The 25,776-nt window shown below is 31.4% G+C and overlaps 1 protein-coding gene and 1 long non-coding RNA gene across 3 annotated transcripts; one reads left to right on the top strand and one right to left on the bottom strand.

Annotated features, from left to right (window-relative positions):
• The first annotated feature begins 670 nt into the window (after window positions 1–670).
• Window positions 671–22,608, top strand: LOC127719635 (tumor necrosis factor receptor superfamily member 5-like). Of its 2 annotated transcripts, XM_052225858.1 has the most exons (10): window positions 671–929; window positions 3,811–4,084; window positions 6,326–6,493; window positions 7,914–8,058; window positions 9,858–9,890; window positions 10,371–10,403; window positions 12,433–12,498; window positions 14,704–14,756; window positions 16,646–16,738; window positions 22,390–22,608. In XM_052225858.1, exons 1-10 carry the CDS (start codon window positions 774–776, stop codon window positions 22,590–22,592), a joined length of 1,224 nt encoding a protein of 407 aa, XP_052081818.1. In that variant the 5' UTR covers window positions 671–773; the 3' UTR covers window positions 22,593–22,608. The 2 variants fall into 2 exon arrangements, with proteins under 2 accessions (XP_052081818.1, XP_052081819.1); XM_052225859.1 differs by lacking the exon at window positions 12,433–12,498.
• LOC127719642 (uncharacterized) lies at window positions 22,390–25,672 on the bottom strand. Its single transcript, XR_007990440.1, has 2 exons — window positions 24,603–25,672; window positions 22,390–23,973 (listed from the first exon to the last, which is right to left on the bottom strand). It is a non-coding gene; the product is annotated as an uncharacterized LOC127719642 (long non-coding RNA).
• Window positions 25,673–25,776: the final 104 nt, after the last annotated feature.

Here is a 25,776-nt window from a genome sequence, read left to right as displayed (position 1 = left end):
CGAAAATAGTTTCGGCAACATGGTCTTTCGAAGTGTAAACCAAGGAAAAAAATGCTAACGGACCAATCCAATTCAAGTATTTGTAGATATGCAAATCATATAATCGTAAATGCACAGGCATATAACATTTTAAGACATACGATTTTTTTCACTCGATAATACCTGAACCGCACACGAAAACATCGAACTGCTCTCGAAAAAACCCGGATATATACAAATGATTTTTTTTCAAAATGTTCTTATGAATGCAATAACAAGAGTTTTTATAACGTGTCTATATATTTAAGGATAAATACATGCCATGTATGCATTCTCTCTGACACTTGAATTGGTATGTATATAAAAACGGGTTAACTCCATATTTTGGAATGTGGTAAGACTAAATTAAACTTTTATAACACAAAATAATGTAGGGTTGATAATATCTTTTAAACAAAAAATACTACCTTACCTTGTATGGTGTTGTATATTAAGTATAAGCATCAAGTTTACATTTTTACCAGAAAAGACATCTGGTTGTTGACAGTTTTGATCGTATTTACTCGAAAAAACGTGGTCACACTCGAAAAAAACCCGATCAAATCACTCGAAAAAACACGATCCCAGCCGGACAATATGCCTACTGTGATCATAATATTACGTACGTCATTCATGTTTTGTCTTTGATTTTATTTTAAATGATTGGTATTTCCAGTTTCTTTTTTCAATTTAAATTCGCAAAAGAAATTAATATGAAATGAAACCAATATCTTAAGTTAGAATACTTCAAAATTATGATTTATCGCCGACAGAATTTGTTTTATTGTTTTGTGTTAATTTCTTTCTTGGACTCTATTTGCTGTAATTACAATAAATGGCCTTCGTATGAGAAAAACGGGAAAGTGTGTTTTTACTGTGGACCTGGTTTCCATTCGGTTGGCGACTGTTTGGTGAGTACAATTTCCTTTTAGATAAATATTAATAATATATAATATCTACCTTTATTAGTTCAAATCAGGAAGTATGTATATAAATGATATGATTTTTGAACATGACCCAAAATTCTTTTGTTAAAATGATATGTTTTAATCTAGATCATAATGATATTGCATTGCAAGGTATTTAAATTTATAATAATGTGTTGAGTCGTGACCATAGTTTCTTTGGGCAAAATATTTGGAGAAAACAAGTCTAATTTTTCTTGTCATTTTTTCTCAACTTCTAGATTTTATTATATATCATGTATACACAACTTTAATTGAAAGCTGAAATGATTTTTCGATGATTAAAATTACGTAATTTAGGCCGATCGTGTAAGGGTTCTGAAGACTTGACTTTTAACCAAGTTAGCAAAGCAGCAATTTACTAATTTGCACTTGCCTCAAGTATCTCATGCCTTTGATATATGTTTATTTAATTTTTTCAGTGGAGTAGGAGTACACTGAAATGGCGGGAAGGGAGAGGGGCAAACTGCTGAAAGTGGCAAGCAAAAATTAAACAAAATATCTATAGTCTAGAAGTTAGTCAGCGTCCTTTTAATTTTTTTGGGGGCCTGACATAGTTTTGAAAGGAGGGGTGGGGGATTTCTCAAACGACAATAGTCCCTATCGTAGGTCCGGAAATGTATAAGTGGGGAAAATTCGTAAACGTTTAGTCGTAAGAACCTAGTGTCTTTATCATTGGACTCCAAGACAAGAAGATAAAAAGCAAAGCTAGATGAAGGTAATTTTTGTCAATAAAACCATTGTTCATTAAAACATATCTTGAAACCGTGTACTGTTGGATTAAGGAAGATATTTGATATCAATGGGAACAAAGTTCATTTCAAGTTCCAAAAGTGACTTCTGTTGACAAAATTTCCTTGAAATCATACATTTTTTTTTCAGTAGAGCATGGCCTATAACATGGTGCAATTTAAAACCAATCAGGGCAATTAAAGTTTTTGGCTTTGATTTTTATGAAAGTATTATCAACTATTCAACATTGTTCAATAGAAAGAGACTGAGTAACAAATAACCAAGAGTGCCAGGGCAGCTTTTTCATCAAAACATAATAAAAAAGCAGGCAAATATTTTTCACCATTTACTCTAACGTTTTACTGTTTACGGCCAATTTCCAACATGTTTACATAGAAAGGAATAATGCGGAAAGTCATAAGCCTTGACCCTATATACAGATCACATATGAAGTAATACAATGTAATGTCGAAGACATTACATCTATAAAACTTCTTATGTCCGAGTTATGGCCACTAATGATATTGTAGAAACCTTTGATTATCTCCCTTACAGAGGGATTGTTATTTTGCAAGGTGACTAGGGGTTTGCGACCATTTAATTCCATACAGACGTTTGGTAGTTTTACGCTTTTTATCATAAAGAAACGAAATTGAAAAATAGTGTAGAGATCATGAACATATGACGTCCTACGATTTGTTAATGGCTCAAATCAGCAAATTTAAAACACAAGTAGATGGAAAGGGCTAAACCAAACCTACAAGTTCTATCATATATCAAACTATATATTCTTTTTCAGACAAAACATTAATTTTCCATTTTTTGTTTGGCTTAAAATGTTGATGTTATGTGGGTCCAACTATATATTAAGTCTTCAAAAGAGTTTAATTCGGAAAGTGTGATATTTTTAGTGTAAAATCTGGAGTTTGGGAGTTTTCGTGATAAATTTGTGAATTTTTCATATCCAATATGATGAAGAAAAAAAATTAATATGCATTCATATGGTGTATTATTTATATTTGTTTTGTCCATGAGGCAATGAGTCTTTTGTAGACGCAACGCGCGTCTGGCGTACAAAATTCCAATCCTGGTATCTATGATGAGTTTGTTTACAACCACTAGGTCGATGCCACTGCTGGTGGAGTTTTTCTCTTCGAGGGTATCACCAGCCCAGTAGTCAGCACTTCTGTGTTGACATGACTTATCATTGATATGGTCATAATTATATATTAACTGTTAACAAAACTTTGAATTTTCGAAATACTAAGGCTTTTCTACCTCAGGAATAGATTACCGAAGCTGTATTTGGTAAAAGTTTTAGGAATGTTGGGTCCTCAATGCTCTTCAACTTCGTACTTTATTTGGCCTTTTTAATTTTTTTTTATTCGGCCAAACGCGCGTCTGGCGCACATATTTTCAATCCTGGTATCTATGATATGTTTATTTAAAGAGATAAAGCACAGGAAATGAGTTGTAGACCTGATTACTTGAGAAAAATGCATATTTTGCTGGTATTTTTGGGATTTGTCACCTTTTCCATATTCTGTAAATGGTCAAATTTCAGATGACCGTAGCTTCCTTAATTGAACACCTACCTACAGTTTTTTGTTGTTGAAAACACACAAGGAAATATCTGTCTATAGAAATGTCATAACCATTTTTAAAGTTTAATTCAGGAAATTTTCCTCTTCAGAAGAGTACATACTTAATTAATGCAGAATCTAATAACGAAAAATAAAAACTTACAAAAAATTAGTATACTACACCAAAATTGTCATCAACGTCAATGTTTTTGGATGAATGACATTGTCATGTTTTTTCTTATTCAAATTTATTGAAACATCTTTGAAGCATTTTCATACATCTTTATATTGAAATTCACTAAATCCAACAATTGTCAGCTGTATTAAATTTTATGAGTAAATTAAATACTAGGTTAACTGGCTTTTATTATATTAATTACTTCTCTTTCGGTCTGAAAATGGAAGGTGTTTAAAAGTTGACATTAGCACCTGTTTCTATTTTGGTTTTAACTCATTTAAAGATTGTGTACACTATCTGTTTTGTTAGCTTATCTGTTGTTGTTAACTTACAGAATTCAAATACCCAAATGCAGTGCGTTCCATGCCCGGATGGCGCCTATCAGGTTACCTCAAACAGAGCCAACTACTGTACTAGTTGCACAAGGTGTGAAGAGGTTGTCATGAATCATTGGGTATCAGCTATCCTGTCTCCATGCACAGCAACATCTAACACTGTTTGCGGATGTATTCAAGGGTATCATTTTACTAAAGACCAAAGAGAACCAGCAAGAGGCTTTTGTCAGGCAAACTCTCTTTGTTCTGCTGGACATGGGTTAGTAGCAAATGGTAAGATTGTTTTTCACTTATGATAATATCTTTTTTAATATGGTGTAAATGTATGAAAAACATTTCTTTTCTTTTATTTTACCAAAGTTTGTTTTTAATTTGCTGCATATATTGCCGACATATTTACATATGCACACAATAGTTAAGAGTTATAATAACATGACATACGTGTAGATGTTGTATGGTGATTCCAATATATGATTTACATTGGCAGACATAAATCACGTGATATTCTAAATTGAAGTATTCAGTTTATTTTAATTAACGCAGCAGTCATGATCGCAGTCTCTCCATGACAATGTGACCATACCAAACTTGATTTAGCTTGTAATTTCTGCTTTAACTGTTTTCCGTTTTATTTTGTAATTTTATGACCGGTTGTACACATTTTTAGTATGAAGGGCTTTTACATCCCAATAACACAAAAAACATTATTTTGTTAAGTAACAATGTATATATATATATATATATATATATATATATATATATATATATATATTAAAATTTAAAATTCTCAGACTACATTTCACATCAAATAATAACAAATCGTTAAATTAATGTCACTAGCGCTTTCATGCCTTCTGGCAATCTTCAGGCGACGATTTAACAATGTCCTTGACGACACTACCGTTGGTAACGTTCATTGTTAAATCGTCGCCTGAAGATTGCCAGAAGGCATGAAAGCGCTATTGACATTATTTTAACGAACTTTTATTATTTGATGTAAAATGTAGTCTGCGAATTTAAAATTTTAATATATACATTCTGTACACCGTATTTATTTAACTTTTGCTATATATATATATATATATATATATATATATGTGTGTGTGTGTGGTAAAAACCAAGGGCGTAATTCAATTGCAGACGTGAACAAAACTATTTTCCTTTTCCCTTCAACCTTAGACTGTATGGGATTATTTTGTTTTCGATTTTTTTATTCACTCAAGCAATGTCTACCTTTTACAAAATATAAATTGATGCATCCAACAGTAAAGTTCTGAAAAAGCTTAGCCAGTTCTCTACTTCAAATTCTTATTATTCTTCTTCTGTCTAGCATTATAAGTCTTGACAAATTTAGAAGTTTGTTTGGCAAAACGGGATGACTGTACTAATTCGCATTTTCGACCGATAAACATGGGAATGTTAAATCGAAGTGTGAATGCTTTGCTTTCTCTATATTGCAAGAATTCATCTAGGTGGCCTGGCGTAAACCAAGAGTTTTGTCCATTTCAGAAATAGTCTCAGTTTCAAGTTGCAGTCATAAATGTTTTGCCTTTAACATAAGTCCACTTCATACTCGTATAAATAAAAAAATAAGAAGATGTGGTATGATTGCCAATGAGACAACTTTTAACAAGAGACCAAATTAACAAGAAATCAACAACTATGGGTCACCGTACGGCCTTTAACAATGACCAAAATCCATACCGCATTGTCAGCTATAAAAGGCCCCGAAATGACAATTGTAAAACAATTCAAACGAGAAAACTAATGGCCTAATTCATGTAAAAAATAATTAACGAAAAACAAATATGATGCACAGCAACAAACGTCAATCACTGAATTACAGGCTCCTGTCTTGGGACAGGCACATACAGAATGTGGCGGGGTTAAACTAGTTTGAAAGCGACAGTGGTGTAACAGTACAGCATAAGAACAAAATATAAAAATCAGTTGAAAAAGGTTAAACTCATCAGATGGATATAGATAGAAATACATCGAACAAAAACACAGAGTTGAAGTGGCCGGGTACTTATACATCCCCACAACAAAAAAGACACTAAGTACAGATCTGTGAGTACTCGCAGTTACTGACAGCTAGTTCAAAGCCATTAACAACTAATAAAAAAAATCATGCATCTAAGACTAAAATATCAATCAGTACACATCCAACATCCAATGGATCTAGTGTAAAGACGTCATTAACAATGTGCAATGTCAATAATTGTTCGTTTGTTCTTGTCTTAAATATGCATTAAATATTTGAGACTGGACTCTATGCAAGTAAAGAGCAACTCAATCAATATGACATATGAATTTCGCCATGAGATTTTGATCTTTAGATATTTAGACTTGCGTCATTGTAACTTTCTATATTATTGAACTGATGTAATGTATATGAACAATAACATCTAAAACAAAATTTTCCTCTTCTTTAAAAAACAATCGTGGAACAGAAAAATGTTTACATAATGTTGAGTATTTCCTTCGTAAGTAAAACATATTTTCTATTTTCAGCATCAAATTTTACAGATACACAGTGTAAACCATGCACCAACGGTAGCTCCTACAATCCTGCTCAGTCGTTGGAGCCATGTCACCAATGCATGACATCATGCCCGAACAATACTGAAATGTGGTATCCTTGTAACACCACGCATAATATGGCATGTATACCAGACAAAGGTTTGTAGTTTGATGTACGTTTGTGAAATGTCAAGTTTCGCTGTAGCCCTCGTGATCAAATTATTTACAGTTCTTTAAATGTCGTTTATTATATCTGACATCCAAATAGTTTTTTTTAAATCTTGACTAAGACAAGGTTCAATCTTCTTTTGCGACAACGACAAAAAAAGGGGACAAAAAGATTCATATATCTTCAAGCATGGTATCGGACGTTTTCGTGCAATGAAGAGTAGCCCCAGTGTCCGAGCTTGAACTATAACTCTAATTTGAAAACACACTGCCAAACATTAGAAATTTAATTTCCACCAAACCTGGAACGGAAATAAATGACAAAATATGTCAGGGGCCATGTCAATGAAATCAAAGATATGTCCCGAGTTACGTCTTAATGTAGGATGGTTTTAGAACTTTGCTGATACATTTCTTAGGATGCAAAACAAGACCATCTTTATGATGGTCGTATCTAAGATCCTAAATCTATTTTATCTAATGGATGAATATAAAAATAGAGACGTATATGAAATAAATTTATGATATTTCATAGTATACATGTAAAAGGAGTATCGTATTTTCTTTATTTCAACATAACATAAAATGTTACAAGAATAACAATACGATAAAAGATATTGAAATGACTGTTAATGATAATATATAACAAAATCTATCTAAAATTAAAAATTAAAATGTAGGATATTTAATAAGAGGTTATAATCGTTGTGTTATTAATACGTATAACAGATTTGACCTTGGGTTCACTCGTTTGCATTACCTGTATAACGGTTCTCATTGCATCAGCACGAGTAAAAAAAGGAATTAATTCAAGATAAAAAATGTCGGAATAAAAACATATAAAGGAATTTTATTCCGTTTAATTTGTTTTTTCATTTTGACTTTTGATCTGTGTCTTAGAAATTGCCTAAAACATTCTAGCTATCCTAAATTGTGGACAGAATCTTATCTTATGAGACTTTCGTTAAACTGGCTAAGACTAAGATATGCCACAAGACCACACCAAATATTTCCTAGTCCTAAGAAAGCATCAGGTTTTATCGGGTGTCAAGGTAGAGTAGAACAAAAAACAATGCCATGATATAAAGATGAAACAACCCAACTACAAATACAAAGCCCACAAACACATAATACAAAGATCTATTATCGAAAACAAAAGTGAGAATTTCAAAATATGTGTTAATGACAAAAATAAAGACAATAGATAAATATGTGAAGGAAAAGCACAACTTCTACTTAAACAAAGAAGCGGAAAACACCACACAGTAAAATATAAAATTCCATCAACATCACATTCTCCATATAACAACAAATTAGATATGACATGCGAGATTGTTCATATAGAATGATTTAACATTTTCAATTTTGATTCATAAAAAATAACGATTGTTCATTGTATTTTGTCTTTCAGAAGTGATGCACGTAGTTGTTGAAAGCGGCCCGAGTACTTATTTAAAAGCTGGAATGGGTAGTGGTGTGGGATTCATAGTTGCTTTGTGTACCATATGTTTCATTAAGAGGAGAAGACAAGGAACAGAAAAAAATCATCAATTAGGGTGTGTTTATTTTATGTTACTTTAAATCAAAACAAATAGAATACTAAATTGTTTTTATGATACGTTTATTCTTATTCCCAACCAGTCTGTGTTCGGTGATTTTGATAAAAAGAGTAGGAGGACATGTTTTTGGCAATTGAAAAAATGAAAATTTTGAACATTTTGTTTACTATTTCACATTTGCACATAATAAAGAAAAATACATAACATAAGAAAATGAAAATGTTTACTTATATAACGCAATACTACTTTTTTAATCGGCATCTACTTCACGGAATTGACGATACAGGCTGATAATTTGGTATTTCATCGATATTTCCTTTTGTGAAAACGACGTGTAAAGAACTTAGATATTTTTTTAGAGCAGCTGTCAAAGCTTGTTACATGATGTCATGAAATATGAAGTTGTTTCTTATATGTGCCAATACTTTTCAAACCAAAATGTACTTACAAAAGATGAGTAAGGAAGGGGAAAACCAAAAAAGTTTTCAAAAATACTACTTTCGTCATTATTTTTTAAAATCTTTTGTTTAATTCTTAAATTAAGATCATGATGTAACTTTTAAATTTTGCACCAATTTTAAGCCAAATATATGCCTTATTGTCCCTATTTCTTTTCGGTAACCGCAATGGAACTGGGATAGAAAAGATAGGATAGAAAAATGAGATTCTCATATAAATTCAGTATGAATAAAATATGATTGATAAGTATAACATAATTGATCACAATAATTGAACCAATTGTACATAAGTAATGAATTGTCTGCGTTAGGAAATGTTCAATGGAAACTGTAAGAGATAAGGGGGAAAATAAAAGTATGATGAACAATACAAATCATAAAATGAACAGCATGACTTTCTAACTCAAAGCTGAAATAATTGAAGGTGTCATAAAATCAATCATTATTGCATTCTTAAGGATTTAGTAGAAATAATATGAAAAAAATACAAGTCACAATGCAAACGTAACCGTAAATTAATTTGTTATAAAGAAAATACAGAATGCAGCCTTTTGAGAGTACAATAAATGATTGTACGAAAAGTCCTATATATTCTAAAACTGAAATATATATTAGAGTTCAATGCATTTCAGGTACAGATTGTTTAGTATATAGATATTTTGTTTACCTTTTGTTATACCGTTGACCAAGGTTTAACATATGAGGTTGTAGGCACCTGTATAATATTAAAACAAGTATATTGATCTCTAGAATACTAGATTACATTTTTGTGGTTGTCCTTGAATTAAACACATTTTCCCCTATATTCTCTAACGCCATGCTCTTTAGGTCGAGATAAGCAACACGATTGGTGCAACAAGCCAAGCAGGCACTTTTTACAATCAACCCTATTTTATTCTGGGTCTCGGATTGCTTTTTTTTTAATTCTCTATGTAATGTTTTGTGGATAGGAGATGGAATGTTCGTCTTTTGTTTTTGCTATAGTGTTGTTTTTTCTCAACTCATGATGTATATCATAATTTAATCTGATTTTTCTTTTTAAGTAAATATTAAAAAAATGTTGTAAAAAATTAAAATATTTACCTTCAAAAATAAACTTTTTTGAACGTCATACACATATGAGTATTTTCAAGCAGTTACTCAATAGACTACTGTTATACAGAATAGTTTGGTGTATGCCAGTGAATTTAGGGTAATTTGTTTTCTGACGATTTGGAACTTTAAATATCAGCATTGGATATTTGAATCAAACAGATGAAAATGGCATAAAACATGCAATTTTATTTTCATTTTTTCCCTTTGAGACTTTGTTGTAAATAGTTTTTTTTTATTTAATAGTAATCCTAACAACGGTATTTCCTTGATCAATAGGTAAGTAACTTGTCATTAATTATCATCTTGAATTTGATTGAAATATTTGCCACTGTTCGTGAAGCAATTAACAATTATTATTAATAATTATTTGCTTCAACAAAATATATAGGAAAAATTATTCACATCGTAACAAGCTTCTTTCGTTATCGTGATACACACATTCGCCAATGCGTACATGAACAAATGACTATATAATCCTACGTTTATCCCAGGCATCATTTTGTCTTCGAATCAAAATGATCAAGAGTTTAAACCTTACAAATAAGCATTAGATATCAATCTCATGTAGAAGGGATGCAAATGGCTTATAAAATGCAAGTTTGGTTATTTTATTTTGCATGGGAGGAGTAACTTTGTTGTTAAATTGTCTAAAATGTTATAAGATTTAAAAGAAAAAGAAAACAATTAATAACATATAATACGATTATTATTAATAAAATTAGTTATATTATTGTATGTTTCTTATTTGTTCAATAGTGATTCTAGGAACAATATTTCCTTGGTCAATAGGTAAGTTCCTTTTCATTTATTATCATCCTGAATTTGTATCAAATATTTGCCAATGGACGTGAAGCAAAAAACTATCAATATGAATATAGGAGCGGTGGATGCTAAGGGTACATTCAAAACTCATTAGTCGAGAGAAACTGACAACGCCATGGGATAAATATGAAACCTATTTGCAAGACAAACAGTGAAAACAACACTTAATAATTTCATGCGTCCGAAGCGCTTTTTCTGGATTTACCTTCATCAGGAACGCTCGAAGCCGAATATTTGAAAGTCAAAGATGTTTAAGAAAGATACATAACAGTTGAAGAGTACTTTGACCAAAAGGACTTGAAAATAATAGCCAAATCAATCTAAGGCCAACTTTGCATGAGGGAGTTGAAACCTTAGTTTCTTAATAATTTATAGATATATAAACGGACAATTTTAGAAACTAGGTTGTAAATTATTAAGTCAGGGAATTCGTTACCACAAATTACTTAAAACATTTACTAAATTCTTCCAAAGATACAAAAGATTTGGTTTGGAAGTTTAGATGTATCTGCAGACAGAAAACTTATTTCAAACGGGATAGCACATCCTGATTTTTACAGTGATGTTGTTTACCGAGCCCGGAAATTCATAAACAATCCGGGTTAACTTATCGATCCTTTAAATAAACTTATTCTAAAAGGTTACCAATTCAACACTGTAATTAGATCTTTGAATATTGTTTTTATTGGTATTAATATTGATTTTGTTATCAGTAAATCAAAATCAAACTAAATATTATTTTTATATACATATGCACATTCATCGCTGTATTTTGGCATTGCACAAGGTCATATTTTTCTCTGACTGTTAATGACGTCTTTACACTAAATACATTGGGTGTTGGATGTGTACTGATTGATATTTTAGTCTGAGATGCATGCTTTTTGTAATTAGTTGTTATTGGCTTTGAACTAGCCGTCAGTAACTGCGAGTACTTTCATATCTGTACTTTTTTGTGGGGATGTGTTTTCGTTGGATGTATTTCTGCTTTGTATCGATCTGATGAGTTAAGCCATTTTCGACTGATTTTTATAGTTTGTTCTTATATTGTACTGTTACACCACTGTCCCAGGTTAGGGGAGGGTTGGCGTCTTTAAACTAGTTTAACCCCGCCACATTCTGTATATGCCTGTCCCAAGTCAGGAGCCTGTAATTCAGTGGTTGTCGTTTGTTTCTATATATCATATTTCTTTTTCGTTCTCTATTTTGTACATTAATCAAGCCGTTAGTTTTCTCTTTTGAATTGTTTTACATTTGTCATTTCGGGGCTTTTTATAGCTGACTATGCGATATGAGTTTTGCTCATTGTTGAAGGCCGTAAGGTGACTCATAGTTATTAATTGCTATGTCATTTTGTCTCCTGTGGAGAGTTGTCTCATTGGCAATCATACCACATATTCTTATTATTATTGTTATAAATCATGTCCATACCGGAGTACTGACTACTGCGCTAATGATAATCCCGGGTACTGATAGTCCACCAGCCAGCAGCGGTATCGACCCAGTGCTGTAAAAAATGAAAACAACACTTTAGAAATTTCATGCGTCCGAAGCGCTTTTCTGGATTTACATTCACCAGGAACGCTCAAAGCCGAATATTTGGAAAAATATTTTCACTTAAGAAAGGGTTTCTTTGAAAGGTTTCAATCCGCATTAGGGGTAGACATATTCGTTAATGGATTGTTTTTGCAAGTAAATGAATTATATGATAACAAACAAACTTAAAAGTCCTACATGTTTCGAGCACATTATGTTGTTTTCGAATTAATATGACCATGAGCTTGAACCTTTAAAATGAGCATTATATATCAAACTGATACAGATGGTTGTTAGCAAATTCAACTTGACTTTTGATTGGTTTTCCTATGAGTAAGTTTGTTGTTGAATAGTCTACAATGTAATGAAATGAAAAAGAAAAAAATAATTCTATGTCATATTATACGTTTATTGTTTATAAAATTTGTTATATAATGTTAAAGTCCTAATTTGTTGATAGGAATCCTAATAATGATATGCCGTTGGTCAATATAAATCCTAATAACGTTATGCCGTTGGTCAATAGGTATTTAACTTTTCATTAATTAGCATGATCCTGAATATGAATGAAATATATGCCAGTGCACTTGAACTAAACAACAATCAATATCAATTATCATTTGCATAAAATTATGTCCGGTAAATTTTCACTTAAGAAAATGCTTCATTGACAATTTTTGAATATTTTGAATCATAGTCAGTGATACACAAATTCGTCAATGCGTTGTTCTATTTAAATGAATGAATTATATAGAACAACAAAATTTCTGGTCTTGTCGCAGGTAGTAGTCGCAACTTTGTTTGTTCCTGTAATTCCAAAAAGTAACCAGAAGTGATATGACAATGAGTTGAAGAAGACATTTGTCTTTGAATCAATATGACCATGAGTTTGAACCTCAACAATGAGCATTACACATCAAACTGATGTTGAAGGGTAAATAATGGACTTTAAAAAGGGAACTAAATTTTTCCCACTAAGAGTAAGTTTGTTGTTAAATAGTCTAAAATTCTACAAGATTGTAAGAAATAATAATTAAATGGCATATAAACCTATAAAACGGTTAATGTTGATATAATAATTATATAATGTTATGTTTCTAATTTAATCGAAAGTAATCCTAGCAATGATATTTTAGTTGTCAATAGGTAAATATTTGATAACGAATATCTACGGAAGCGTATTAGCGCCACACATTTTTTTTATATTTCTTCCTATGTTTGCGTTAAACGCAAACATTTGGATTTTAATTATTCGTCAAATTCTTAATATTTTATACGGAAGAATTTTAGTGCCATACAGTATTTTTAAATTTCTTCCTATGTTTGTGTTGTAACGCAAACATTTTGATTTTAATTATTCATTAAGTTTTGTATATTTTATAATCAAAAACTATATTGGATAAACATTTTACATTTATGATATAATTTGAAAGCAGTGTTTTTGTAAATGTCGGCATTTGCATGTCTGTTTGTCTGTAAATTTCGGTTGTGATTTAGTTAAGAGAAGTACCACGAACACAAGGTCAAATGATTATAATAAATATACATAGGAATAAGGGAATAATTAAAATGCAATTATACACAAATTAAGATTGGTTTTTGTATCAGATAATAATATCAATTTAACATGAAAATAGATATGGTATAGGCAAATTTTAATTGAAAGGTCAAGATTTTGAAAATTTTGATTACGGAAAAAAAAGAAGAGCAAAAAGATGTCATACAGTTGTGAAACTATAAGTCTAATAGACAAAATTATCTTTCTGCTTTAAAATGAACTATTTAGAATAATTTTTTTTTTTTAAATTTTGATGTAAGAAATCGTTTGTTGAAATCTCATAATATGATAAAGATTCTATGATAAAAAGTAATGGGGTTTTAAACTTCAATCTAGTGATGTAGCTATTTAAGATGTTTGGGTAGCAATTTGAATGTTAAGAACATAATTATAATAATACAAAATCTGCATCTTATATCTTTATTTCAATAGGTTAGCTTGTTTGGATCGAACCAATCTTACACAATGCTCAAACGAGCACTTACTTTGGAAATATATTTAAATTCGGCTACATTAACAGGGTTGATTTTTTTTCTTCGGTATTACTTCCAATTACTTAATTTTCTTTGTAATATATGTATACAAGTATTTTCCTGCTCATTATTATACCATGATATGTGCTAAACACTCAAGCATTTTACGTTGCAATAATAATTTTAATACATGCATCCTCCTTCATTTATAACAGCTGCTTCCCTAATAAAATAAAACAAATGTTTGCCTTATAACCTAAAGGCTAGCGTTATTTCGCAAAGGTTTGCGTTATAACAAAAAAAGGTTTGCGTTATTTCGCAAATGTTTGCGTTATAGGAATAAATATAAAAAAATTGTGTGGCGCTAATACGCTTCCGTAAATATCATCCTGAATATGTATAAAATATTAGCCACTGAAAGGGAAGGAATCAACAATCAATAGAAATAAATATGTGCACAAATTATGTCAGGAAAATGTTTCTCGTAAGAAAATGCTTCTTTGAAAATTTTAAGTTGTTTTAATCATCGTCAGTGATACACACCTTCGTCAATGCGTTGTTTTTAAGACTGATCGAATGACATAGAAAATGTGCATTTGTTAGTGATTTGATATGGAAATGAGTGAAAAAGAAATATGACGTCGAATGTTATCATTACAATTGTTTAGATGCAACAGTTTCTATTATTGCTTTTCTTCAGGCAAGATGTTAGTTCTATACTGGAAAATATAAGGAAAATCTGTCTTAGATCTGGTAAGTGTTTGAAAAATATTTGGCGAGCAAACGAACTTGCATACTTTAATTGAGACCGTCAAAATAAGCATTACTTCCAATAAATATGCTAATTGATTGCGTCAAGTATAGATAACCAATGACATTAGAAGATTCCAATATATGAGGCAAATAACGAAGATGTTTGTACCGCTGCTTATGGAATTTTTCATTAACAGCATTTACCAAATAATTGTGTTTAATGAAAGTTTCATTTAACAGATCTTTGGACACAAAGTTAAAAATGATCAAGACTGAAATAATTATCTTTTCATTCTATAGGGAATATAACAATTACGTGCACTGTTTATAAAGACCACACTCTCATTATTATGGGTCCTATAAGGAGCAATTATATAAATTGATGTGTTGTTGCAAGTAAACAAAACCTTGTTCGATTCGCTCGTGTATGTAACAACGTATTTGATTTCAACTGAAGAAATCTCTGTATTACTGAAAAATTATTACACCAGGGTTTTCGACATCACAAACTAGTCAAAACATTTACTAAATTTTATCATCGGTACAAGGACATCATTCGTAAATATAAATCAACATGCATACATCTTATACGTTCAGGTATTTCACATCCAATATTTTATGGTAATATTCCTTACAAAGCACAAAAATGTCGGCATTCACCTCAAAAGCTAACCAAACCTTTAAACAGACTTATTCGGAAAGGATATAGTTACGATACCGTTGTCAAGTCATTAAGGATTGCATATTTTGGTATTAATATTGATTCACTCATAGGGTCTTTGCATCGGAAATAAACACATTTATTCTTAAACCAGTTATTGGCATGATACGGGTTATGTTCTTCTCATATATTTTATGATGGTATGATACTAAACCCCTTACGGGAGGGATTGTACTTGATTTTCATACGATGAAGACATAATCTGTCAATCAGTTTAATTGAGGTCTGGAGCTGGCATGTCAGTAACTGCTAGTAGTCCTCTGTTCATTTATGTATCATTATCATTTTGCTTAGTTTCTTTTGTTACCTATTCTGACATCGGACTCGGACTTCTTTTAACTGAGTTTTACTGTGCGTATTGCTATGTTATCTTTATTCTACATTGGCTAGAGGTATAGGGGGAGGGTTGAGATCTCACAAAACATGTTTAACCCCGCCGCATTTTTGCGCCTGTCCCAAGGCAGGAGCCTCTGGCCTTTGTTAGTCTTGTAATTTTTTTTAATCTTAGTTCATTTGTATGTTTTGGAGTGACGTCCATTTCTACTGAACTAGTACACAATTTTTTTAGGGGCCAGCTGAGGACCACCTCCGGGTGCGGGATTTTCTCGCTGCGTTGAAGACCCATCGGTGGCCTTCGGCTGTTGTCTGCACATTGGTCGGGTTGTTGTCTCTTTGACATATTCCCCATTTCCATTCTCAATTTTATTAAAAATCCATGTTTTGACGGAAATATAAACCGACGTTTCCAAAAAAAGTGGACATCGCAATTTCCCCGTTCTTTTTATCAATTTCAAAACTTCTCTGTTGCAGGAATTACAATCTTGTTTTTTTCCCATAAAGATCAGGTCTACATTGCATTTGAAGTTTAACAATTATAATCTAAAATTGGAGTGTTTATACAATAAGATAAATATGAAGGTAACATTCCCATTTCATTTTACATAATAACATCCAGGTTTTAACAGATAACAAATTAGAATAAACACTCGGAACTACAAATACAGTCATACTAGGTACAACGAGGATCTCCTTCTTAATTTGCATACATCACATGTCATACTATTCCAAAGTTGTCTTCGTAAAAGCCAGCAACATACCAATATCTAGTACAATATGAAATGAAACGTTTACATGAATACAATTTAGTTGTAACTATTAATTTTCATAGGTGACGAAATTGACTGGGATTGCTTTTTCAATAAATTTCCATCAACAGTGACCGTTCTTCCCGACTGGCAGCAATTTATCCGGACTTTATTTTGTAAGTATCAAGCCAGGTGCTATGGGAAGAAGTAAATTCCTCTTTCAAAAAACGATTTGTAATTTGGTAGATGAGCAGATTTGTTTTATCCTTGAAACTTTATTATTTAATATATTATCTGGTATGGTGTGTATATATTTCTAAAAGCAGGTTCTGAGCACGTTCCCATGTTAATCTACTATATTATTGATTCTTGATAGTTTTTAAATGTCCAGTTGCAAGTATTAGAATCAAAATCAGGCCCATAAAAAGTTACAGCAATCAATAATGATGATTTACAAAATATTTAGTCAGTGCATGTCCTATGTAAAACAAACTGTTGCTGTGTTACTTATTTGTTTTTCTTTGATTTTTTTGTACATTAATTAGGCCGTTAGTTTTCTCGTTTGAATTGTTTTACATTTGTGATTTCGGGGCCTTTTATAGCTGACTATGCGGTATGGGCTTTGCTCATTGTTGAAGGCCGTAAGGTGACCTAAATCTGTTAATTTCTGTGTCATTTGGTCTCTTGTGGAGAGTTGTCTCATTGGCATTCATACTACATCTTCTTTTTTATATGAACATCAAAAGAAGAGAAAATCATAACATGTAACAAAATATCTGCCAACTTCTCTGCATTAATACACTTTAGCAAAGTTTATAGGGCCGTGAAACATTTGATGAGGAAAAGAGAATATAGTTGTGTGTTAAGTGGTAACTAGAGAGTTTTACTGTCCCTCTGATATCTTTCGTCGCTCTTTTAGAGACCAGTGACAAAAAGTATAAATATGTGATTTATTAGAGATTGCTTAATGTCAGTATTAAAGGGTGACTTGCAAAACGGAGCAGACTCGTTGATTTCTAATAGGTAAAATGCAACAAAAGGGAAGATAATTTTTAAAGAAGTGGTCTCTTGAATGTATATTTTTATATGGCTGTATGAAACGTGTACTTCAACAGCTTTAGAGCGCTTGCATTCTATCGATGACTAAAACCCATCAACTCTAATTAAATTAATTGATACTAAATATAAAAAAAAGAAGATATAGTATGATTGCCAATGAGACAACACTACACAAGAGACCAAATAACACAGAAATTAACAACTATAGGTCACCGTACGGCCTTCAACAATGAGCAAAGCCCATACCGCATAGTCAGCTATAAAAGGCCCAGAAATGACAAATGTAAAACAATTCAAACGAGAAAACTAACGACGTAATTCATTACAAAATAATGAACGAAAAACAAATATGTTATACAGCAACAAGCGATAATCACTGAATTACAGGCTCCTGACTTGGGACAGGCATATACAGAAATTTGGCGGTGTTAAACTAGTTTGAAAGCGCCAACCCTCCCCCTAACCTGGGACAGTGGTGTAACAGTACAACATAAGAACAAACTATAAAAATCAGTTGATAAGGGCTTAACTCATCAGATGAACACAAATAGAAATACATCAAACAAAAACACAGAGTGGACGTGCAAAGGTACTGATACATCTCCACAACAAAAAGACACCAAGAATAGATCTGAGAGTACTCGCAGTTACTGACAGCTAATTCAAAGCCAATAACAACTAATAAAAAAAATTCAACAAAAATGGGGAAATAATTATTAAAAATTTTCCTCTAGATACTATCTTTTGAATGTAAGAAGCTTCTGTTCAAGTTTGGTAAGAATCCAGGATGGTTTATGAATCTGATAAATGTTTTAAAAACTTTAACTGCAGACTGTATGTAATGTAAACTGGAAGAAAAACTAAGTCCATTTATAAGATATATACGGAAAAATAGGAATTTTTTTTTTTACAAAAAATTTCCTTCTAGATACTAGCTTTTGATCATAAACAAGCTTCTGTCCAAGTTCGGTACAAATCCAGGATAGTTTAAGAAAGTTATTAAAATTTGAAAACTTTAACCACAGAGTGAATGTAACGTTAACTGGAAGAAAAACTAAATCCATTTAGAAGTAAAATACGGATAAACAGGATTTTTTTAACAAAATTTACTTTTGAATAATATCTTATGATCATAAACAAGCTTCTGTCCAAGTATGGTACAAATCCATGATAGTTTAAGAAAGTTATTAAAATTTGAAAAACTTTAACCACAGAGTGAATGTAATGTAAACTGGCAGAAAAACTAAGTCCATTTATAAGTAAAATACGGGTAAAAAGGATTTTTTTTAACAAAAATTACTTTTGAATACTATCTTATGATCATAAACAAGCTTTTGTCCAAGTATGGTACAAATCCAGGATAATTTAAGAAAGTAATTAAAATTTGAAAAACTTTAACCACAGAGAGAATGTATTGTTAACTGGTAGAAAAACTAAGTGCATTTATGAGTAAAATACGAATAAACAGGAATTATTTTTACAAAATTTACTTCTGGATACTATCTTATGATCATAAAGAAGCTTCTGTCCAAGTTTGGTAGAAATCCAGGATAGTTTAAGAAAGTTATTAAATTTTGAAAAACTTTAACCACATAGTGAATATTTGTGGACGCCGCCGACGACGACAGAATGTAGGATCGCTATGTCTCACTTTTGCGACAAAAGTCGCAGGCTCGACAAAAATCATGCATCTAAGACTAAAATATCAATCAGTACACATCCAACATCCAATGGATTTAATGTAAAGACGTCATTAACAGTCAGAGAAAAACATGACCTTGTGCAATGCCAAGATACGGTTATCGACAGATTGTAGAGCCATGAATGTGCATATGTATATAAAAATGATATTTAGTTTGATTTGAATTTACTGATAACAAAATTAATATTATATATACACATGTTTATACCAAATCTGTAAAGAAATCTTATTCATAATTCCGCGTTCACAACTCATTTTCAACTAGGAAATGTATCGCAACTTTATTCGATCAGTGCCGTCCTGTCTTCTTTATTCTGTGGTTGGTCGTAAAAGAATGAACAATTAATTACATATACAATGTACATTAAGTATTTTTTAATGTTGAACATTTAAAATATATGAGTACAGATTCCTCTCAAAGATTTGTTATAATTTCCATTACTTTTATACTGTTATACAAGCAAGTCGAATTTGCAATTGTTCCCAAATATCTGTCGTCTAATTAAAGTTGTCAGTCATTATCAGAGGCTATGCATTTCTAACATAAATGGTATAATATTTTGTTTTTTAGAGACTTATACAACTTAAAGTCAATGTTTAAAGAATATTTCTCATGTACAATCTGTTAGTATATCTAATCATGCTGCAATTTGGTCATGTTAAAAAAGATGGCAGATTAGCATTTTATTCTAAAAAGGCAATAACTTATCCTAAACTATCTGAATCATATTTTTTCTCGTCAAAACAATTTTGTTCAGTTTTGCTTCAATTGGTCTTTTAAAATGATGCACAGTTTAAGTACGCTGCAATCACGTCAAAAAATCCAACTTATATACCCTTCCCTTTTGACGAATGTGACCTACCGAATTAGACTATTTACCGGATTTGTAATAACATAAGCAACACGACGGGTGACACATGTGGATCAGGATCTGCTTACCCTTCCGGAGCACCTAAGATCACCCCCAGTTTTTGGTGGGGTTCGTGTTGCTTAGTCTATAGTTTTCTATGTTGTGTCATTTGTACTATTATTTGTCTGTTTGTCTTTTTATTTTTGGCCATGGCGTTGTCAGTTTGTTTTCGATCTATGAGTTTGACTGTCCCTCTGGTATCTTTCGTCCCTCTTGTGTACATGTATATGCGACAAATTGACCAAATAGTGTGTATTTTTGGAATATACATATTTATTTATCTGTCTACTAGATTATGAAGTAAGTGAGTTTATTTTTTTGTCTCTATAAGAGTTTTGAAATTTGTTGGCATATCACTGAAAGGTGAGTACGAACTTGTGTATTTCTTATATTCAACATTTTATTCATTTTTACCTCACTGGGTACATTTACAAGCTGGTGGACGTTTCGTCCCCGAGGGTATCACCAGCCTAGTAGTCAGCACTTCGGTGTTGACATGAATATCAATTATATGGTCATTTTAGTAAATTTCCTGTTGACAAAACTTTAAATTTTTCGTAAACCTAAGGATTTTCTTATACCAGGAATAGATTACCTTAGCCGTATTTGGCACAACTTATTGGAATTTTGCGTCCTCAATGCTCTTCAACTTTGTACTGGTTTGGCTGTATAACTATTTTGATCTGAGCGTCACTGATGTGTCTTAGGAAGACGAAACGCGCGTCTGGCGTATTAAATTATAATCCTGGTACCTTTGATAACTAATTACAAAATAGCCCGCTATGTATTTAGTTCTAATATCTTTAAATACATCACAACAGAAAAATATAATGAACTCATTTCCAACATTACAGCTTGTTTGCAGAGATTGCATGGTCTTTTATTCCTGGGTATATCATTCCAACGTCCCGTCTCTATCGGAAATTTAAGATTGCTAGTTCTACATTTACATGATTGATTGATTGATTGTTGGTTGCTTAACGTCCAGTGGCAAATATTTCATGCATATTCAGGACGAGAACAAGTTCACAATAAATACAATAGGTAGGTTCTGTAATAGATTAAGGGATTAAGGTCGGAGAAACTTAGACTGCCACGGGAAATGAGGGTATATTGGATAGGGACAGAAATTTAGCCTTGCAACAGGTCACCTACGGACCCCTCAAAGAGTTGTTGCATGGGTCTACATTTACAGATATAGCTTGTATTTACAGGATGTAACCATAAAAGATATTCTTCTAATTCAAATTCTATCTTAAATTTGGAATAATATTCACCACTACTTTTGTTTTTGATACATTGGCTTTGAGTTTCCATAAATTACAATTGTTTTCAAACACTTTCAGCGCTTTTTTAACAGTTTCGTCTGCCTAAAGTAATAAAAATAGTTTCATATGTATACCTATATCTTAAAGCTTAAAGAACTAAGAGTGTCAAGTCCAATTTCACAATTTCAGACGAGTTTTCTTCTAAATAGCTTACAAAAATAGAGAAAAGAGAAAAGAAAGGCAGATAAATTCTCTCATTCCCTTACACCAATATCACATGTGAAAAAATCAGAGTATCTATCACCATCTTTTACACAAGATTTTAATATGGCTTTATAATGAAAAAAATAACATTAAACATTTTCCTTTGAATGTTACTTTTAATCACATTCTGCCAAAGCCTTTCCCTCAAAATTGTATCAAATGCTTTTAAAAAGTCTATAAATATGCAGAATAACTTTATTTCGTCGACAACAAATAGTGCAATTAAAGAATACAAAAATGAAAATATTGTCTTGCGTAGAATATCCAGTTCGGAAACTTGCTTGTGTCCCAGATATAAGACCCGTTTCATCTAAAAAATAATTTAATCTTGTGTCCAAAATTTAACTAAAAACTTTACCTAGACATTGCACTAAAGAAATCACCAGAAAAATGTCGCGGTCCTTTGGATCACCCTTCCTAATGTCCATGACTCAGTCTCAGGACTATCTCCACTATCAAATACTAGATTAAATAATTTATGCAAACATGGTAAACATTTGTATACAGTTGTTTTCATATTATCTATGACAGGTGCCTTTGAATTTTTAGTATGAACAAAGTGTTTTAGATAAACAATTTAAAACTAAATCATGCGGGTTTACTTTACATTATTTATTTTATAGCTCTCTCCGTTTCGGGAAGAGGACAGGAAACTGTAAATGAAGCAGAAGAACGTCACGAACAAAAACTGTTTCATTCCCGGCTTTTCTATGCTCTAAACAAATGGAAAGAATGCTGTTATAAAGACAATGATACGGTTATGTATGGAATCTTGTGTGAAGCTGTGATAACTCATCAAAGAAACTTACAATTCAGACCTAATTAATATAATCAAAACGAAATCGCCTTTCATGGTATATGCCTTTACATGTGTAACCATAGTTTTGATTTGTAGTAATTTGATTCGGGTGAAAGTACATACAATGTATACGCATTAACACATGCCAATTATCTTTAAAGAGATAGGAAGAATTTTCCCCGTATTAAGTCAAGGCGTTTTTCTAAATCTTCAAAATCCTCTTGAACCGTAATTGACATTTAAGAATGAGGTAACATCATGTCAATTGTTGGACATTCAAATGAATTATAATACTCTCTTATAGATACATCAAGCTTAAAGGATAGGCAAAAGATACCAAAGGGACATGCAATCTTTTAAGTCGAAAATAAACTGACAACGCAATGGCATAAAAAACGAAAAAGACCAAAAGATAAATAACAGTATTCAAAACACAACATAGAAAACTAAAGACTCAGCAAAACGAACCCAACCAAAAACAGGGGTGATCTCAGGTGCTCCAAAATGATATGCAGATCCTGCTCTACATGTGCCACCCGTGGAATTAAATCTAAAATTGTGATAAATTGAGAAAAAGAAAAATCCTTTCTATTAATTTATCAACGATATTATATGAGTAACATACCGAAACCTCTACCTAAATAGAAGAGAAACTTAGTAATGCCCATAAACATTCAAATTCAATATTTTTAAAAGTTTTTCTATTTTGACATTGTTTGTACACAAATGTAAAAAAAAAAAGCTCATTCTTTCTTGTAAAGGAAAAGACTGGTAGAAATAATTTGGACACGGAATCTGTTGTTGTAAACAGTCAAGAAATGATTTTAATCAAACGCTGAGAACTACATTTAGTACACAGATGTATTCATTGTCAATATTTATTCCATTCATTTATATATATAAAACACACAATGAACCACCCAGAAAATAATAACATTTTCTATGATGACTGTAGAAAACAATGTATTCAATTTCATTATAGAAATAGACCTAACACTTTGAAGTTTCATATCCAATGAATTCCAAAACATTCCAGAACTAAATGAGCTGTGTAAACTTTTTAAGGAAATCAACAACAAATTGAAATTTCTGGGTGAATAACTGTAAAGGTCTCTATCTACTTTCGTACGTTAATTAAGTAATTGTATTGAAACATGTTATGTATTATTATCTCTATACCTTTGCAATTTGGTTTGTTAGAATAAAGATATATGTATCTATATTACAGTAAATGTGTATAATTAAGGATTATGTATAGTCCCTGAAATTTTTAGGGATTATGTATAATCACTGGCAACTTTAGTGATTATATATTATCACTAAGATTTTCAGGAATTATACATTATCACTAGAAAAAATGTCAGAGATTATATATAATAACTGGAATGATAAGACAGTGCATCTTATTCTATAAAACCATATTTAAGGTAGATAGGGTGTCTTCCTCCATCTTGGATTTTGAAATACCAGGTAATAATCGGTCTAGACCTTTAATAAAATGTGCACATTTTGAGAGTAGTGGGTAATTCATGTGTAAGAATTTTCATTTTAATATAGAAAATGACATGTTTTATTATATCTATGGTTGTATTTTACAAAAAACAGAATACTTTTGTTTGATTCAATTTTTTCTAACTTTGCCACATAAGGGGAGGCAACTCAAATGTAAGGGCAGATAATTCAGATAAAGTTACTTTTACAATAGAATGTGTTAGGAATTTATCTATTTTATTATGTAGCAAGAAAACGGGCCCGGTGACCCCATTTTTTCTTTTTCTTATCTGAAAGCATAATATTAGAGCTATCTTCTCATATTTTATCTCAAAATTCTATGGTGTAGTTTTCGTTTTATGGCAGAAAATTGGGTTTTCCATGCATAATCTATACAAAATCTGTCAATTTTGCACAACCTGTAGCCTGAAAATAAGCCCCGTGACCCATTCTTTTTATTATTATTTTTAAATAAGCATGATATAAACTACATTTTGGCAATTTATTAAAAAATTCTATGGATTATAATTTAGACACCCCATCTACCTTAAACATCTTTATAACAAAAAATCTAAAATGATAAGCACAATACTCTAAAACAAATAATTTATTTTCATAAAATATTGTAAATTTGGATGACAAGGCCCGAGAACACAGTTATTTCATAGTGCATTTTTTTTTTAGACAATGAAAGCAAATTTAATAAATCGCTCTATCCAAATAAGATTTTGACAGTGATGTGTACTACTTATGAGACAAATTATATCGAAATTATAGAAAAAATTATCTGTTTTTACTCAAAACATGGACACTTTTATTTTAAGGGGTCTATAATTTAGTTTGACAGCTTCAGACATACTAATGTTTCCTTTTCTAACTGGACCAAATCACAACTTTACCTTAAAATTCATTCTCAAATTTTGTTTACGTGTAATTTCACCTCTCTTCTTACTATGTTATTCTTAAAATATAAAGAAGTTTATTAAGATGGTGTATGAAAAAATTTGGCATGTTATACACTGTCCACACTAGTGACTCTATTTGGTAACTGTGTCCCCGGACCACATCTACTATTGTACATTGACCAATCAATATGGAACGCCACAGCTGTCTTATGTGAAACTCTGATATTACTTTATGTTGTTTTATTATTACTTGATGATATTTTGTCTTTACTTAATATGGTTTTGACATTACGTAATGATGTTTTGATATAACTCAATATGGAATAGTCATTACTTAATGATATATCGATATTACACGATATGGTTTCGTATTGACTTGATATAGTTTTGTCATTACTCAATATGGTTTTGTCATTACTCGATGTGGTTTCACCATTATTTAATGTGGTTGTGTCATTAGTCAATGTGGTTTTAACATTTCTTGATGTGAATGTGACTTAACGTTATGTAGTTGTTTCATTACATGATGTGGTTTTGTTATTTCGTAATGCTGATTTGCCTATTCTTTATATGGTTTTAACATTACGCAATGATGTTTCAAAATTTGACGATTTTACACTACATGATGTGTTTGTTTCATTATTTGATGTGGTCCTGTCATTCTTTGATGTGGTTATCCCATTACTTGATGAGGTAAAACCACGTGACCAATTCGGAAAAAAATATGTTTTATTTTTAAACATATTTTAAATTTATCGTTTGTTTAATGTGCTTTGGATGGGTATCGCTATCCATTGAGTTAAAGTTCAAATTAA

Source organism: Mytilus californianus, unplaced genomic scaffold (genome assembly GCF_021869535.1).
Source record: "Mytilus californianus isolate M0D057914Y unplaced genomic scaffold, xbMytCali1.0.p SCAF_11, whole genome shotgun sequence".
NCBI classification, from domain to species: domain Eukaryota; kingdom Metazoa; phylum Mollusca; class Bivalvia; order Mytilida; family Mytilidae; genus Mytilus; species Mytilus californianus.
The sequence above is the reverse complement of the archived record's forward strand: the minus strand, read 5'-3'. Positions and strand labels throughout refer to the sequence as shown.